This window comes from Eubalaena glacialis, chromosome 11 (assembly GCF_028564815.1).
Source record: "Eubalaena glacialis isolate mEubGla1 chromosome 11, mEubGla1.1.hap2.+ XY, whole genome shotgun sequence".
Classification (NCBI taxonomy): Eukaryota; Metazoa; Chordata; class Mammalia; order Artiodactyla; family Balaenidae; genus Eubalaena; species Eubalaena glacialis.
The window spans coordinates 52,926,124-52,944,778 of NC_083726.1; the positions used below are offsets into that span (position 1 = coordinate 52,926,124).

Here is an 18,655-nt window from a genome sequence, read left to right on the forward strand (position 1 = left end):
CCTAGAGCCCATGCTCCACAACAGAAGCCACCGCAATGAGAAGCCCGTGCACCGCAACGAAGAGTAGCCCCCGCTCGCCACAACTAGAGAAAGCCCATGCACAGCAACAAAGACCCAATGCAGCCGAAAATAAATAAATTAATTAATTACTTTAAAAAAACCTGCTTTAAACAAAAAAGAGTATGCCTATCTAAAACATCGATATGAGATTACATATTGCTCTCTGGAAAGATTGCACCAATTCCTACTCTCAACAACAGCGAATGCTATCAATCATTTTCCTCTAATGAAAGGTAAAGGGAAATATCTCATTGTTTTTATTTGTATTTCTGCGATTACTAGTGAAGTTGGATATCTTAAAATGTTAAAGAACCATAGTTTTAAAAAAAATTTTTATTGAAGTATAGTTTATTTACAATGTTGTGTTAATCTCTGCTGTACAGCAAAGTGATTCGGTTATACATATATGTATTCTTTTTCATATTCTTTTCCATTATGGTTTATCACAGGATATTGAATATAGTTGCCTGTGCTATATAGTAGGACCTAGTTGTTTATCCATTCTATAGATAATAGTTTGCATCTGCTAATCCCAAACTCCCAATCTTTCCCTTCCCCACTCCCTTCCCCTTGGCAACCACAAGTCTGTTCTCTATGTCTGTGAGTCTGTTTCTGTTTTGTAGATAGGTTCATTTGTGTTGTATTTTAGATTCCACATGTAAGTGATATCATATGGTATTTGTTTTTCTCTTTCTGACTTACTTCGCTTAGTATGATAATCTCTAGGTCCATCCATGTTGCTGCAAATGGCATTATTTCATTCTTTTTTATGGCTGAGTAATATTCCATTGTATATATATACACCACATCTTCTTCATCCATTCATCTGTCGATGGACATTTAGGTTGTTTCCGTGTCTTTAAATGGCCATAGTTTTTAATTTATTTGTATGTGTATGTCAATTACGTGGAGCTTTGCGCATATTTGCCATTTTTCTATTGGGATAGTCGTCTCTTTTAAAATTTTGGCATGAATTGTCTTATATTAAGGATTTTAACCCAAAATTTTCCCCCCAGGATATCATTTATCTTTCAATGTTAAATATTTTTTATATCCCTGAGATATAGATTTAGATATGGTTGTAGATATATAGATACATATAGAGAGAGATACGTATCTATATGCATACAGAAACCATGTAAAGATGAAGATATATATGTACGTATATCTTTTACATGTGTCTTTGGTACATATATATGATATATATCCTTGTATATCTTTGGTGTGTTTGTTTAGAAAGATTGCCAAACGCACACCTAAATTTTTTTCTAAAATGTTTAGAAACTATCACATGCAAGATTTCCTTTTCCCAAGTGGTATACAAACTAGATGTCTTCCCCCCACCCACCAGCTCTTTGCCATCCCTCAACCTCACCAGACAGAGAAGGACTCAGGGAAGGAAGGAGTGAGGGTTACCTTGTGGTGGTAGCAGCCCCATTCTTACTGGCCCCAAAACAACGCTGTCAAAAGGATGAGGGAGAATGGTGTGTCTGTGCCTGCTCTAGGCAAAATGGCCATCATCAAAGCTCTATGTCAAAACTGTCCTGCTGCTTTTTTGAGGCTCATTCTGAATGAAGCTCCTTCACATAGTACTTCTGTTACCCATGGAATTTTCCGTTGCTTTAGGAGTCTGTGTTCTAGGATGTCTGTGTCTGTGATGACTTTCTGGATGTAGGAATGGGTCAAGGACTAGAACTCAGATTAGCAAATAAGCTGGAGAGAAGAATCAAGGGAGGAAGGTTCACAGTGTTCTGGAGACTTCAGAGATCAGTGATCACAACAAGAAAAGCCTCCCACTCCTCTGTCCTGAGGATGGCCTCAGATATACAGGTGAGCGAGCAGCTCCACACCCAGGCCTTGAGTCTTGGCTATTCAGACCACTGCTGCTGGAACTCATAAAATACCTGCTACGAGTGGGGCTTTTCAGGTTACAAAGTGCTTTCATGTGAACTATCCAGTTATTGTTGAAACAACACATTTGTATTCTGAGTTCCTTTTCAGCAATTCTGTCTCTTGCCTGAGAAAATTACATTCCTGGATGGGTCCAACCTTTCTGTCCATCTCTCAGTCAACTCCCAGCTCCTACTTCATATCTCAATGCCTTCGTTCCTGACACAATTTCTCATACAGGGAATGTTTTCCTAGACTGTCTGGGAGGAATTTTAATTAGGGATTTCATTGGGACCTGACTCTTTAATAATTTAAAAGGCCACAGTCATGTGCTGTATGTGACATGGACACAGACTTGGAATTAAACTTGCCTGAGGTATTTCCTTAGCTCTGCTGAGTTTTAGCTGTGTGACCTTATACACAGTACCTAACCTCATTGAGCCTCTTATATGAATATGCATAGTGACCCCCTGACAGAACTTTTGTGAGGAGTACATTAATAAAACCAATGCCTCTTACATAGAAGTGACTAATGTGACTGTTAGTGTCCTTCATTCCTTTCACAAGAATCCATAACTACTATTTTAGCAATAATTTTCGATATATAAGTAACTTTTTTGTTATAGAAATGTTAGAAAATAATGACGAGCAAATAAAATTAAAACAAGCAAAAAGAAGGTAAAAGTAAGAGGAGAAAATAAAAACTTGAGATAGCTACTATTAACATTTTAAGGTTACATTAAATATTGAAATATGCACATTGTTATGCAACCATCACTATCTGCATCCAGAACTTTTCATCACCCCAAACTGAAACTCTGTACCCATTAAACAATAATCCCTCATTCTCCCTCCCCTCCTGTTATCCACTGTTCTACTTTCTGCCTCTATGGATTTGCCTACTCCAGGTATATCATATTAGTGGAATCATACAATATTTGTCCTTTTGTGTCCGTCTTATTTCACTAAACATAATGTCTTCATGTTTCATCTATGTTGTAACATGCATCAGAATTTAATTCCTTTTAAGAAATTTGTTAATATTCCATGGTATGTTAATACCACTTTGTTTATCCATCGAAGGACATTTGGGATATTTCTACCATTTGGCTATTGTGAATAATGCTATAAACACTGGTGTTACTGTTAACATTTTGAAGTATTATCCCTGCAGTCATGTATTTTCACACACACACACACACACACACACACACGTTTTAAGTAGGTTCCCACAGTACGTAATATTTTTCATGTGATTTTTTTTCATTCAACAATATATCATAGATGTTGTTAAATGTGATTATGCAACTTTCCAATACTCCTAACTGTGCATAGTTTTTTTAAAATTTGTATTTAAACTAAAACTGATGATTGGACATTTAGGTGGTTTCTAGTTTTTTACTACTATATGTAAAATAGCAGTGAACATTGTAGTTAAGTTTAAACATTTTTCTTTATGCTTTCTGCCTTAAATACCTCCTTTTCTCAGGTAAACACTAACTCATATTTTTTTATAGTATTTTGTTTCCTGTTTTATATTTAAATATATATAAATATTTACATTTATACATAAATATACTTATATGTATAACCTATCTGACACTTATTTTGGAATATGGTATGAAATAGAGATCTTTTATTTCCCAGCAGAAACCAGTTGCCTCAATATCATTTATTCAATATTCCATGGTTTTCCTGCTGATATTCTGAGTGGTTGTATCTAGTCTGCCTCTCCCTACTATATAAGTACAGGATTGTTCTGGTTATTCCATTGGGGCAAGTTTCTCATTTCTCATTAACATTTCAGAGCATTTTTATATTATTTTTGTGTGTTTATGTTACACATAATATATTACACAGAAACATTCTTTTCTTGGGGTTATTTTTCTCATTCAAAATTATATTATGAGCTATCAGAAAGTATTTGGAAATGTCATTTAAAAAAACATTTCTTAGACTTTTATTTTTGAAAACAGAAAAGCAAAGAGAAGAAAATTTAAATGGCTCATAGCATGTTACCTAAGTAATTTCTATTAACATTTCAAAAAGTAGAAATCAACTATATGTCTAAAAAATTTCAAATAATAGAGAAAAATAGAATTAAAAAATCCTCTCTCCCCAAACTCTTCCTAAACCATAGTTCCTTTCACCAAAGGAAACTAGCATCAAGTTTCCTATGTATTTTTCCTGCAGATAAATTTATGTGTGTGTGTGGCTGGCTATGTGTGCACATGGTGATGATATCTGTGTTTTTGTATGTACATGTACATCTGTGTTTAAGTGTTTGTGTGTGTATTAATTTTTTATGTACACTAAGGAACACATACTACAAACACTGCTTTGCATCTTGCTTGCATCTTCTTCACTTCATAATGAATCTTGGAGAACTTTCATAATCAGCACAGAATTTCTTTTTTCTGGATAATGGCTGCCTGATATTCCACTGAATACTGTACCATACTTTGACTACTTTCCTATTAATGGATCTTTAGATAGTCTCAAGTTTTTTGTTTCTTTGTCTTTTACCATTACAAAGAGAATATCTTTGTAAATGTATTTTGGTGGTGTTTTTCCATGTATATTCATGGAATAAATTCCTAACAGTGGAATTATTGAGTCAGAGGATATATGCATTTTGAATTTTTGATGGATATTGGAAAATTAGAAATTATTCTCCGAAACGGATAAGTTAACATGTTCATTAATAATATATGAGAGTATCTGTTTGTCTACTTTCTTGACAATACTTTATATTCAGTAATTTTAAAATTTATCAAATTTTTAATTTATCTAATTTTATATTTGTCAATTTTTATATTTTGGGCATCAGTAAAATAAAACAATATCTCATTGTTTTGGTTTGCACCTCTTCCATTATGAATGAAGTTAAGCACCTTTTAGCCTTTTGTATTTCTATTTCTGTGAAACAGAAATCTATATTGTTGTCCATTTTTCTACTAGCTGATATGGTAAGCATAAGCATTATTGGTAAGGATAAGCATTTTGGAAATTTGAAGATTATCCCTCTGTCTGTCATATGTTTGCAGATATTTTCCCCAGTAATCTGTTTATGGTGTAGCTATTTTTATATTAATTGCTACATAGCTATTTAAAACATTTTTTCCGGCCAAATTTATTTATCTTTTCTTTTATGGCTTTCAAGTGTCTTGCTCAGAAAGGTCGTTCCCATTCTAAGCTTATACATACATTCACCTATGTGTTCTATCTTTTATAATTTTGTTTTTTATATGATATAATAATTTTTAGTAAATGTTTTATTGAAATATACACATAGAAAAGTGCACAAATCATAAATTCGTTCAATGTAACGAATTTTCACAAAATAAACATTCCCATGTAGCAAACAACCAGATCAAGAAACAAAACATTACCAGCACCCTGAGGCACCTTTTACATCCCCTTCCAGTCATTACTCCCCTCCAAAGGTAACCCCTTCATTATCTTGACTTCTAATATTAGTTTTTCCTGTTTGGGGAATTTTAGTAAATGGAATCATGCAGTATGTACCCTTTCGGTTTATTTAGCTCAACCTGATGTCTGTGAGAGTCATCTGTGTTGTGTGTAATTGTAGTTTGCATATTCTCATTGCCGTGTAGTATTCCATCGTACCAATAATAATAATTTATTAATTCATTCCACTGTTGATATTTGAGTTGTTTCCATTTGGGGGCCAAGATAAATAGTGCATGTCTTTGGATGGATAGGTGCACTTTTTTTTTTCTTGGGCTTATCCATAGGAGTGCAATCACTGAGCTTTACTAGCTATTTCCAAACAGTTTTCCAAAATGATTGTACTAATTTACACTTTCATCAGCAGTATAGGTTTCACTTCTTCACCAACTTCATATAGTCTTTCTTTTTTAATTTTAAGCATTCTGATGGCAGTGAACTGGTTTCACTGTAGTTTTAACTCTGATTGCTAATGAAGTTCAGCAGCTTTTCATGTGTTAATTGGCCATTTAGATATGCTCTTTTGTGAAGTGCTTATTCAAGCCTTCTGCCCATTTTTCTACCGGATTGTTTAACCTTTTTCTTATGAATTTGTAGAAATTCTTTATATATTCTGGATAAGAGTCCTATATGCCCAAGTATCTTCTCCTACTTTATAGCTTGTCTTTTCATTCTCAATGCTATCTATTGATTTAAAAAGTCTTAATTTTAATATCACCTAATTTACCAATTTTTTCTTTTATGGTTAGTGTTTTTTGTGTCCTGATGAAACATGAATATTTTTTATTTCTTAAAAATTTTTTAAACAGATTTAATTAAATGCAGTTGCCATATAATAAACTGCACATATTTAAAGTATATGATTTGTTCAACTTTTGGGAGTGATGGATAATGGATTTTATCTTGACTGTGATGATAGTTTCATGGTTGAATACATAGGTCAGAACATTAATTTTAATAGTTCAATAATAATTCCTCTTATGAAAGTATTCTAATTTGTTTTCCATTTCTCTAATATTGGGCAGTACAATTGTTTTCCCTTTATTCCCAATTATAAAAAAAATAGTGCTGTTAAATGTCATAGGGATGAAACAGCATGGATGAACAGAAAATAATGGGTATGGTTTGTGGAAGACAAGATATGCTAGGTTGCTTGGCAATGCCATCATGTGAGGAAAGAAGAGCAGGAGTGTTACATGCGCTGATGAGGAATCCTCAAGCTGTGCTGTGCTTCAGTAATGAGCTGTCATGGGTTGTGATGTACAGTTCTTAAGTGATAAAGTATGCAAGCAGCATAGCAAGAAGTGCTGGCCTAGGGTGGTGACAGCTGCCTACTTTGAGAGAAACTGACTGAGCAGGAGAGAAACAACCTTTCTTCTTCAAAGTGGTTTTTAATTACAAGAGCATCTGCCCATTAAAAAAAATATCAGAAAATATTTGTGCATAAAGTGAAAAATCATTCCCTCATCCCAGTCTCACTCCTCATAGGTTACCCTTGGAAATATTTTGGTATGTAACCTTTTAGACATTTTCTCTGCATGGTTTTATATACATATTCACTAGATAGATAGATAGGCAGATAGATATTGTGTTTGGTTTTTTAAAACAGGGCTGCATTAAAACAAGGCTTGGCAACTTGCTCTCTTTACTTGCTATCTTGTGTCTTGTGGCTCCCTTTCCGTACCAGTGTGCTACAGGGGTGCCTGCTCCCCTCTTTCTCCAAACGCAGCTCAGGGTGCAGCTGATATGCCCTAGTCTCGGTCCCAACACCTGTCGTCACCAAAATAGCTCTGGCGGAGACCACAAGGCAGAGTGGCCAGCAGGATGGCAGTTTGCTGGGGTGAACGGGTGGCTGGGCAGTGGCAAGATCCTCCTCTACAGCAGGCTTTGTCCTTGTTCCCACACAACTGCACTTCCAGGCTGAGGGATGGGTCAGCCCCCTCAGGCACCTTCCCACTCCCTGTCCCATGGCCTCTCCTCCAGGCCATGAGTAGCGAGTAGCAAACTTCTGGGCCTCCAGAAGCCCAGCAAGTCAAGTAAATGAGTGGAGCAGGCTGGAAAGAAGAGTATTGTAACTGTACTTACACCACTACTCACACACATCCCCTTGGAAGGGAATATGGCCAGATGTCTCAGTTTTACTTGAGAAAGCCACAAGAAGCCAAAAAAAAGCCTCGAGAACCTGAAAATCCAAATTTTTATGAGAAATCCTTTGATTTTCAAATGTCAGCACTTTAGTATTTTTGTTATTGGAATATAGTTGATATTTACAATGTTGTGTTAGTTTCAGGTGTACAGCAAAGTGAATCAGTTATACATATACATATATCCACTTTTTTTTTTAGATTCTTTTCCCATATAGGTCATTACAGAGTATTGAGTAGAGATCCCTGTGCTATACAGTGGGTCCTTATTAGTTATCTATTTTCTATATAGTAGTGTATATATGTCAATCCCAATCTCCCAATTTATCCCCCTTTGCCCCCCAGGAACCATAAGTTTGTTTTCTACATCTGTGACTCTATTTCTGTTTTGTAAATAAGTTCATTTGTGCCATTGTTTTTAGATTCCACATATAAGCGATATCATATGATACTTGTCTTTCTCTGTGAGGCTTACTTCACTCAGTATGACAATCTCTAGGTCCATCCATGTTGCTGCAAATGGCATTATTTCATTCTTTTTAATGGCTAAGTAGTATTCCATTGTATATTTATGCCACATCTTCTTTATCCACTCCTCTGTCAGTGGACATTTAGGTTGCTTCCATGTCTTGGCTATTGTAAATAGTGCTGCAATGAACATTGGGGTACATGTATCTTTTTGAAATATGTTTTTTTCCGGATATATGCCCAGGAGAAGGATTGCTGGATCACATGGTAGTTCTATATTTAGTTTTGTAAAGAACCTCCATACTGTTCTCCATAATGGCTGTACCAATTTACATTCCCACTAGCAGCGTAAGAGGGTTCCCTTTTCTCCATGCCCTCTCCAGCATTTATTGTTTGTAGATTTTTTTGATGATAGACATTCTGACCAGTGTGAGGTGATACCTCATTGTAGTTTTGATTTGCATTTCTCTAATAATGAGTGATGTTGAGCATCTTTTTGTAGTATTTTAGTATTTTTGAATGTATCTAGGTCTACCATTTATTTTTAAAATAAACTTTACTTTTTAATTTTTTAAAATAAACTTTATTTTTTAGAACAGTTTTACATTTACAGAAAAATGGCAACGATAGCACAGAGTTCCATAAATCCCGCACCCAGTTTTCCTTCAATTAACATTTTACATTAATATGGTATATTTGTCACAGTTAATGAGCCAATATTGATACATTATTATTAATAGTTTATTCAGATTTCCTTAGTTTTTATCTGATGTCCTTTTTCTGTACCAGAATCCCACCCAGGATACCTCATTACATTTACTTGTCGTGTGTCCTTGGGCTCCTCCTGGCTGTGACCATTTCTCAGACTTTCCTTGTTTGTGATGACCTTGACAGTTTTAAGGATTACTGGTTAGGTATTTTGTAGAATGTCCTTCAATTGGGTTTTTCTGATATTCTTCTCATGATTAGACAGAAGTTATGGGTTTTTAAGAGAAGACCACAGAGGTGAAGTACCATTCTCATCACATCATATCCAGGGTACATACTATCAACATGACTTATCACTGTTGATGTTGACCTTGATCACCTGGACAAGATCACCCATGTCTGTTAGGTCTCTCCACTGTAAAGTTACTCTCTTTACCTCTTTCCATATGGAACTCTATGAAAGGAAGTCACTATGCGTAGCCTACACTCAAAAGTGGGGAGTTACGCTCCACCTCCTTGAGGACAGTGTCTCTCCATAAATTACTGAGAATTCTTCTCAGCACAATTTCCATAACCAACTCCTACTTCCCTTTTTGGCTTCATCCATCCCCCTCTCCCCCACTCCAGCCTCATCACACTGCAGATCAGTACATGCAGGTCCTGGATGGTACCATTCCTTCTCTCATCTCTGTTCTCACTATTGCTGGACATCCCTTGTCTCTCTCCCTTGCATGTTCAATTCCCCTTTAACCTTCAGAACTGCTTGCTCAAGTACCCTGGCCCCTAGGAAGTCTTACCAGAACCCAGTCTGCATTAGGGGACTTCTCTCCCAGTCCCAAAATACCCTGTGCACATCCCCATCCTGGCATTCATTCTTCTTTATTGTTCATTCTTAACAATCTCCCCTGTTAGACTGAGAGTTCAAGAGCAGGGGCTGTCTTTTTACTTGCCTTCCTATCCCCTGTACCTGTACAGTGCATACATCAGACACACAGTCAGTGTTTTTTTGAATGAATGAATGAATGAATGAACTAAAAAACTTTCAGAATCCCAGATATGAGATTTCTCCTTTGAATTTCCAGTCCTTTTGTCTTGTCAACAATCACTGTATTCTGCCTTGAATTACGGTTACTTGGGTACTTATCTTATTCATTTTAATAGCTCCAGTGGTCTTCAAGGGCTGGGATCGTGTTTTGTTTCTCATGTAGTTTCGTGATATTTTTCACCGGCTTTGTCTTTCCTGTTGTTTCTAGGACAGTGTCTTGCACAAAATGGGTGTTTAATAAATATTTGTTGAATGAGTGAATGAGTTAATGAACAAATACATGAAGTTGCCTGCAAATGTAATTCACAAGAATGAATTACACAAGGAAAGGAAGGATAATGGACTGGAAAAATAAATGGTAGGATTTTCAAACTAAATGAAGTTAACTCGCAATACCTCCTAGCATATTATTTCCAACATTTTATCATGTGCAAATAAATATTGTTGCATTTTTATTTGAGCAGAGAAATTTTAAAACATGGCTTTTTTCTGAATGAAAAAGCCTCTTTGCTCTTTAACAATAGAAGGGCGAGTCCAGCCTGATTCAACTCTTATTTGGACCTTCCCCCCAAAGATACACCATATTACTCTTGAAAATAGCTGACTGGTTCCTTCCTTCCCTTTAAAAACCAAAAGAGCCCAAATCCAATATTTTTAAATAACACTTTTCTCTATCATAAAATGTAATTTTTCTAAGTGTCCACTGCTGGGGAGAAGCGAACAGAGACCCGTTGTTCTGGAAAGAAAAATTCCTTACAGCACGATATACTACCAGCATCACCAACACCAAATTCAACTGTTGCAGAAGGACCTCACTCAGAGGAGGGTGAATTAGGAGAGAATTTAGTCCCTCTTTTTCTCTACATAAAAAGTAAATTTTATGAAGGCTATTTCTCAGTTAGTATTTGATTAGAACAACCTGTAGAGGGAGTCCTTGCATCAAGAGCCGTAGGGGTTTGAACACTACTGAGGGGAAAAAATATTTTCAATTAAAACGACAACTTTCTGGAGTAAAGGAAAATGTCCACTGTGTTGCAAAATTATTATCTTCAACTGGGGGACAACTGGCGTTACAATGCTAAAGTGCTTTAAGGGTTGCAGAATGTATATGAATACATTACATAAATGAATATTCACTGAAATAAAAACTCATGAAATCTTTGAAAAGAGGTAAATATTATTGTAAAGAAGAATGGCTGTGAAGCTTTGGATGCAAACAGACTTAATTATGATTTACTTATCAGTGGAGGTATAGTGGTTAAGAGAATAGGCTTTGAAACCAGAGTGCCTGGAAATTTGAACCCTGACTCTGCCCCTGACCCAGTAAGTAACCATAGTTACCACTGGGTAACCACAGTCAACTAACTTACTGGACCTTTTTGAGCCTTGTTTCCCCATCAATAAAATGGGAATAATAATAGTACCTATTTAAAAGAGTTGTGAGGATTAAGTAAGCACTTTAAAGTACTTTTACAATTACAGCACAAAGTTCAAATCCATTGTAGATTTCGTCTAGTTCTTTTCAAAGATCAACAGTTGCACAGTTGAAAATATTTCATAATTGGAAATACATATTCTGTTCTTTTTAGTAACTTCTCATGACCCAACGCTTAGCTGAATTCATGCACGTGTTCCGCTTCTCTTCCGTTGTTGCCGGTTTGCTCTCCCCTCTTGAGGTATCCACTATTCTGCAAGGGACTGAGTGAAACAACACGCCCAGCCCCAGATGCTCAGTCCTTGGGACATTTGTCCAGCATTCGGATGCCAAAAAATACAGAAGTAAACAACTCTTTTCTGAGTCTGAAATCTAAGTTAAAAAAATTTTAAAAACCTTTGCTTCCGTTTTCATTGCTCATCCAAGGGATTAGGCAGGGGGTAAAACAAATCCTCTCTGCTGGGGTCGAGTCGGTGTGGTTGGGCTGGAGCCCACTGCCAGCCAACTACTCTTCCCACAGGCAAGGCCAGATCCTTGGTGTTGCTCTAAAGCGCCTGCGATTTCAGTACCAGCGCGGCACGCCTCCAAATTTCTTAAAATAACCGGCAACTATGAAGATATTCACAACTTTTGGGAGCCCTACCCCAGCAGGTCAGGTAAGCCTGTCATCCAGAGCTCAGGGAACTCTTCCAAGTGCTTCCGGTGAGCAGGGAGAAGAGCCTCCACAGCTGTTAAAAAGCATCCTCCACGGTGTCAGGCAAGTGAGGAATGAAACCCCACGGCCCCGCCAACCTGAACGCCAGCCATCAGGGCACCACTGGACGGTCGCGTCTCGGGTTTTAAATGGATGGGAATGCACCGTGTCAGGCTACCGCGGATGGGTGAGGATAGGGTTTGCAGAGGGAGGAATGACAGTAGCGGAAAGGGAGAAGTGGAGGAATATGCGCCTTCATTTAGCCCCGGGGTACAAATGGGAGTTATCGTCATCATCATCTGCGCTCAGTCAAGCCCTGTGAAGTCCGTTCACCCCACTTCCCTCCATTCTTGCCTCGTCTGGCCAGAGGCAGAAGCGAGGGACGTCCCAGAGTCGCCTTTGAGCGCCCTTCTCCGCATCTCCCTCCACCACGTGCGCCTTTCGTGCGTGCTCCCACGCGGCGCACAGCGGCGTGGACGCGGCCTCCGGGGTCCCGCGCCGCCCCACCCCCGCGCGTCTCCCCAGCGCCGCCCAGTGGCGGCCGACTGGGCCGAGTGCCTCCTCGTTCGCCCCGCACTTGCGCCGGCCCTTTCCGCTCTTCCTCTCCTGCTGTATTTAACCCTCTGACTGTTGGCCTCGCTCGGCGGGCTGGCATCTCCTGCTTTGCCAGTCTTGCGTCTCTGCTCTCCCCTCTTCCTCCTGCTCGCCCCACCCCTTGCCCCGCTCTCGCCGGTTCTTCCACTCCCTTCTCCTCTTCCTCCTCACGCTCACTCGCATCAGAGCCGGGAGGCTACACGCCCAGCTGACTACGCGGGAACGGCTCCGGTTGAGAGACAACTTAACGGCTGCAGGTTGGGTAGGTGCGGCAGGAGTTTCAGCTGCGAGAGCCACCAGCCAGGAGGTCCGGAGTAGTATGGCCCGGAGAAGCGCCTTCCCTGCCGCCGCGCTCCGAGTCTGGAGCATCCTCCCGTGCCTGCTCGTGCTGCGGGCGGAGGTCGGGCAGCCGCGGGAGGAAAGCCTGTACCTGTGGATCGATGCTCACCAGGCGAGAGTGCTCATAGGTAAGGTTTCGCGCCTAACACGGGAGCTTCTGCTTCTTCCCCTGCCTGGGTCTTCACTCTCTGTCCAGCTTTTCCATTAAAGGAGGAGAGATGCATACATTTAGTATGTTTTCAAACCTTAATTTCCAAGGAAGATTGGTCGCCCCCTTTTAATTAGCTATTTTCTATCTAAAAGCGTAGAAACTTTTCTCTCAAGAAACCTAAGCTGATCTAGTGTTCTGATCATGCTGTTGCTAGTTTTTACAATCCTACGTTTTTAGGTGGACCCAGCATTTGCTAGCACCAGTTAACTCCACGTCCACTCCTTTTCCCTGAAAGCATGCGTCTTTGGCATCATTCTTATCACCCACAGGAATATCAATTGGTACGAAGGCAGGTGCCTTGTGAAAAGAAATGACCCATTACTAATTCTTTGGTGTTCTTTTTGCGTGCAAGTTCTTATTTGGATGCTTTTAAGTCCAGCTAGTTTGATAGTTTTATTTGTTTTTTTTAAACCAGGATTTGAAGAAGATATCTTGATTGTTTCAGAGGGGAAAATGGCCCCTTTTACACATGATTTCAGAAGAGCACAACAGAGAATGCCAGCCATTCCTGTCAATATCCATTCCATGAATTTCACTTGGCAAGCTGAAGGGCAGGTGAGTTATGTTAACCAGAAAGGTTGAAGAAAATTACCCTTTAATATTTACAGCACCTGATGGCAGGTAGAAATTATACTATATAGTGTGTAGTCGGCTACATTTTTTTTTTTACAGTTTTTAAGAGTGATTTCTCATCTGATCTCCAAAGCATATAAAGAGTTAACTCCCATTTATTTAAACATGTCACATAAATTAAAGATTCCTAAAAGAAAGGGGTAGGCAAAGTGCCTAAGGTCACTATTTTGATAAGTCTCAATGTCTTCAGGCTGCTGGAAATATAATGACCTCAAATACCAACATTACTTTTTTTTCTGTGTTCACTGACATTGAAATTTAACATAATATTTAAGACTTTTTTCTGTAGTATATACCAACCACCTGTGACATTGTTTACACTTCACAACAGATTTTAAAGTCGATAAGTATTTTTGACATTGTGCCTTTGAAAAAAATTGGTACGTTGAGTGTTATTCACTGGAATGATGTGAACACTATATATTTCTGGCAAGAATTCACAGACTCAAAAAGTGTCATATAAGAATGTTTGTAACATATTGCAAACTACTGTTTTTTTAAATACTTTCATATGGAAAAAGAAAACTACACTATATTTTTATGAAGTGTTCCTTTTATTTCTTAGCACATTAGCATCTTTTGTATGTTACCTTTTGTAAGGTTCAGTATTACATAAATGACCTCTAATTTGGGAAAGAAAGGGAGAATAAACATTATGTGAGTTTAGTTTCTTTTGTGCAGTTGGAGAATTTACTGTAGAGGACAAATGGTAAGTAAGAAATTCTTTTGCTCATTAGTTGGTAAAATGTGTCTACTTATGAAAATCATTGTAATTATAATTAAAGTCACATTTTCAGGTCTTTTTATTCTAAAACTGTTTAAATGGATATCTTCATAAAGAATGTGATCCAGAAAACACTTTATAAAAATTAGCTATTTTGAATTGAGACACCACTAGCGTTCCCTCTAATTACCTGTTGTAGTATGGGCGTGACCATTTTAGCTGCCTTTTTTTTTTTTTTTTTTAAAGGTATGAAATTAAGGCCTGGGGAATTTTTTTTAATTTTTTATTTATTTTTATTTATTTATGGCTGTGTTGGGTCTTCGTTTCTGTGCGAGGGCTTTCTCTAGTTGTGGCAAGCGGGGGCCACTCTTCATCGCGGTGCGCGGGCCTCCCACTATCGCGGCCTCTCTTGCTGCGGAGTACAGGCCCCAGAGCGCAGGCTCAGTAATTGTGGCCCACGGGCCCAGTTGCTCCGCGGCATGTGGGATCCTCCCAGACCAGGGCTGGAACCCGTGTCCCCTGCATTGGCAGGCAGATTCTCAACCACTGCGCCACCAGGGAAGCCCCCTTAGCTGCCTTTTTTCCTTTAGGTTTGTTCTCTCATTTTTCCTTTCTAAAACAGATCAAATCTAGACCCTTCAACACTTCCATTGTCATAAAGGAATAGATGTTTTGGATCCACCAAAGTTCCTAACAGGAAGGTCATCTATTCTAATGCCCCCATTCTGCAGATAAGTTCACTGAGGCTCCTATTGCTCTATAGGGAGAGTATTCCTCTTTTTTTTTTTTTTCCTACAGTTTCCTCTTCATAGATACTTTATGGACAACTAATTTTGAAATATTATGAAATCAGTAATAAATCAGTGAATGACCTTTTATTATCTCCTTTTCTTTTTCACCTGAATCTATTGTGTTTGACCACTTGTCAGCTGGGATCAATATTTTTAAAAAGAACATTTTCTTTACTTATAAAGAAAATGGATTTGTAAGAACCATTAGAAGGTAGTTTGACTTGCACCCCTCCCTAGCTGAAAGGGTTCAGTAACTGCACTTGAAGTAGAAAATGTCAATAGCTCTGATTGATTGATTGATCAATTTATTTATTCTTCCTATGAGTTTGTCTTCTGAAGAACGGAATTTGAAGCAAAGGCTTAAGTTCCATGCTGTCTCCCCTTTGCAAACGTTGGCATATTGTTGAGTACAAAATGGATTGCGTATCAAACAATCTCAGGACTATTTCTTGTAGGGGATTAGAGAAGATGGTAGAACTGGCATGGAGATGAAGCTTCTAGAATCTTTCCCTCTCTTGTTTAGGTGTTGATTACCCATGTGGATTATGCAGGCCAATATTAGCACCTCAGTTATCTTACTCTCTATGTCCAGTCTGCTCCAGATAGGTTACCACAGGTAACTGTGTGAAATTTGGTATGTTTTTTTTGGAGCAGTGTGGGGTACTGGGAAGGGGGAAAGGATTGACACAATGCCAAACAGCAAGATGTTTTAAAATATTATTTAAATTTGACTAATGCCAATAAAGTTCTGTGATTCCAGCACCATAATTTTTGAAATGCATGGAAATTTTGAATATGGGAAAAATGACTTCAACACCAATTAAGTATTTTGAAAGGCATCTTTGGCTAAAGCCAAACCACATCAAAATATCTACATGGAAAATGAAAAGTTCATTCCATTATCTAGTTATTTCATTCAAAAGAATATCAAACATTTAGGGATTTCAACACAAGCAAAATGCATAGCTGATTAATGAAATTTTAAACTTAATATTTAAGTGTTTTGGAAACATGTGGAAAAAGTTAAAATAACTTTAGGATTGAAGATCTAGCAGAGGCAGTAGGTGTTATCTACTTCCAATAAAGTATTGTCCAGTAACCCAAGGGGTTCTTGGAGCCATTTAAAATAACTTTCATGTCCTACTTCAAACAAATGCAAATAAAAAGTACAGTGAGAATCATTTCCTCACATCACATTGGTCAAGTTTTTTAAAAGTGTTTTTAGTATGTGGAGAATTATGCATACTTATTTGTAGCTGATGCGTATGTTAGCCTTTCTGCAGGGCAGTTTGACTTTGATGGCAAAAGGCTTGACATAGATCCTTTGACTAGAAAATTTTACTTCCAGAGATTCCTCCTAAGGAAATAATCATGGCTATGAATAAAGTTTTTGGTGCAAGCCTGTTCCTGGTCATGCTATTTATAAAAGTGAAAAACGGCAGAACCTAGAGGTCCGTGATAGTGGCAAGAAGCATTAATAAGAATATTCTAGACATCTACTCAATGCTATGGAAGGATGTTCATGACAAATTAAGTCAATCATCTATAACACTATATTCTGTTTGGTTCCATTACAAAATATGTGGGGAGACATAGGAAAACATGTCTGATAAAGGTCTAATCCTCCAAGGTGTTCACATTAGTTATATCTACATGTATTATGTTTTGGTTTTTCCACAGTGAATGTGTATTGATTTGTAATTTTTAAAATTATTTTACATTAAACGTGTAAAAAGTTGTACTTTAGAGTTTAAAATTGTACGATGTTCTGTATTGTAAGTAGTTTATTTCATTTATTATCCAGTATCATTTATCCACTATATATCACTCACAAAATGGTAACAGAATTTGATTTCATGGCCAATTGTAACCTATGTAGCCCAAATTTGCTAATGTTTACCTTATTCTTACCTACCAGTTTCTTGTGAAATCTTCAAAAATCTGCTTTGCAAAGCTTTCCTGCCTGAAATCCAATTCCCTGGCCTCTTCCTCTCCCTGTAATCCTCATTTTCCATGGAAAACCCTGTCTCCACTTTATCTGCAATTTGAAATATTCGTTTTCTGACATGCTCCTTCTCAAGGCTTTTTTTTTTTTTTTTGGCTGCACTGGGTCTTCGATGTGGCCTGTGGATTCTTCTTTGTTGTGGCGTGTGGGCGTCTCTAGGTGTGGCACATCACAAGCCTTTTAGATTAGAGAAGAATTTCTACTACAGAGGCTTAGGCTTAAAGGATTTTTGGTAATTAAAGTGAAAATGCTCTTTATTACTGTACATAACTTATAATAGTTGATATTTTTCAATGAGGTATTCCTTATTCTAATTTTTCCCTAAATTTGAGACAAACAACAAGGACCTACTGTATAGCACAGGGAACTATATTCAATATCTTGTAATAACCTATAATGGAAAAGAATCTGAAAAAGAATCTATATATCTGAACCATTTTGCTGTACACCTAAAACTAACACTATATTTTTTTTTCTAAGTGTGCACTACAGTATTTTATTTTATTTTTTTTTGACAGCTTTATTGGAGTATAATTGCTTTACAATGGTGTGTTAGTTTCTGCTTTATAACAAAGTAAATCAGCTATACATATACATATATCCCCATATCTCCTCCCTCTTGCATCTCCCTCCCACCCTCCCTATCCCGCCCCTCTAGGTGGTCACAAAGCACTGAGCTGATCTCCCTGTGCTATGCGGCTGCTTCCCACTAGCTATCTGTTTTACATTTGGTAGTGTATATATGTCCATGCCACTCTCTCACTTCATCCAGCTTACCCTTCCCCCTCCCCGTGTCCTCAAGTCCATTCTCTATGTCTGCATCTTTATTCCTGTCCTGCCCCAGGTCCCTCAGAACCATTTTTTTTTTTTTTTTTTTTAGATTCCATATATATGTGTTAGCATACGGTATTTGTTTTTCTCTTTCAGACTTACTTCACTCTGTATGACAGACTCTAGGTCCATCCACCTCACTACAAATAACTCAGTTTCGTTTCTTTTTATAGCTGAGTAATATTCCATTGTATATATGTGCCACATCTTCTTTATCCATTCCTCTGTCGATGGACACTTAGGTTGCTTCCATGTCCTGGCTATTGTAAATAGAGCTGCAATGAACATTGTGGTACATGACTCTTTTTGAATTATGGTTTTCTCAGGGTAAATGCCCAGTAGTGCGATTGCTGGGTCGTATGGTAGTTCTATTTTTAGTTTTTTAAGGAACCTCCATACTGTTCTCCATAGTGGCTGTATCAATTGACATTCCCACCAACAGTGCAAGAGGGTTCCCTTTTTTTTTTTTTTTAACATCTTTATTGGAGTATAATTGCTTTACAATGGTGTGTTAGTTTCTGCTTTATAACAAAGTGAATCAGTTATACATATACATATGTTCCCATATCTCTTCCCTCTTGCGTCTCCCTCCCTCCCACCCTCCCTATCCCA

At 37.9% G+C, this 18,655-nt stretch overlaps 1 protein-coding gene across 2 annotated transcripts in view; it reads left to right on the plus strand.

Annotated features, from left to right (window-relative positions):
• The window catches only part of WIF1 (WNT inhibitory factor 1), a 160,730-nt gene that overhangs the window by 63,550 nt on the left and 78,525 nt on the right, over nucleotides 1–18,655 (plus strand). The window contains exons 1-4 of one of the 2 annotated variants that reach the window (XM_061204995.1): nucleotides 10,122–10,144; nucleotides 11,742–11,877; nucleotides 12,767–12,976; nucleotides 13,475–13,614. In XM_061204995.1, the coding sequence (XP_061060978.1) occupies nucleotides 10,142–10,144; nucleotides 11,742–11,877; nucleotides 12,767–12,976; nucleotides 13,475–13,614 (489 nt within the window). In that variant the 5' untranslated portion in view covers nucleotides 10,122–10,141. Of the gene's footprint in view, nucleotides 1–10,121; nucleotides 10,145–11,741; nucleotides 11,878–12,766; nucleotides 12,977–13,474; nucleotides 13,615–18,655 lie in introns of those variants that run through there. The other variant, XM_061204996.1, reaches the window with a different exon arrangement.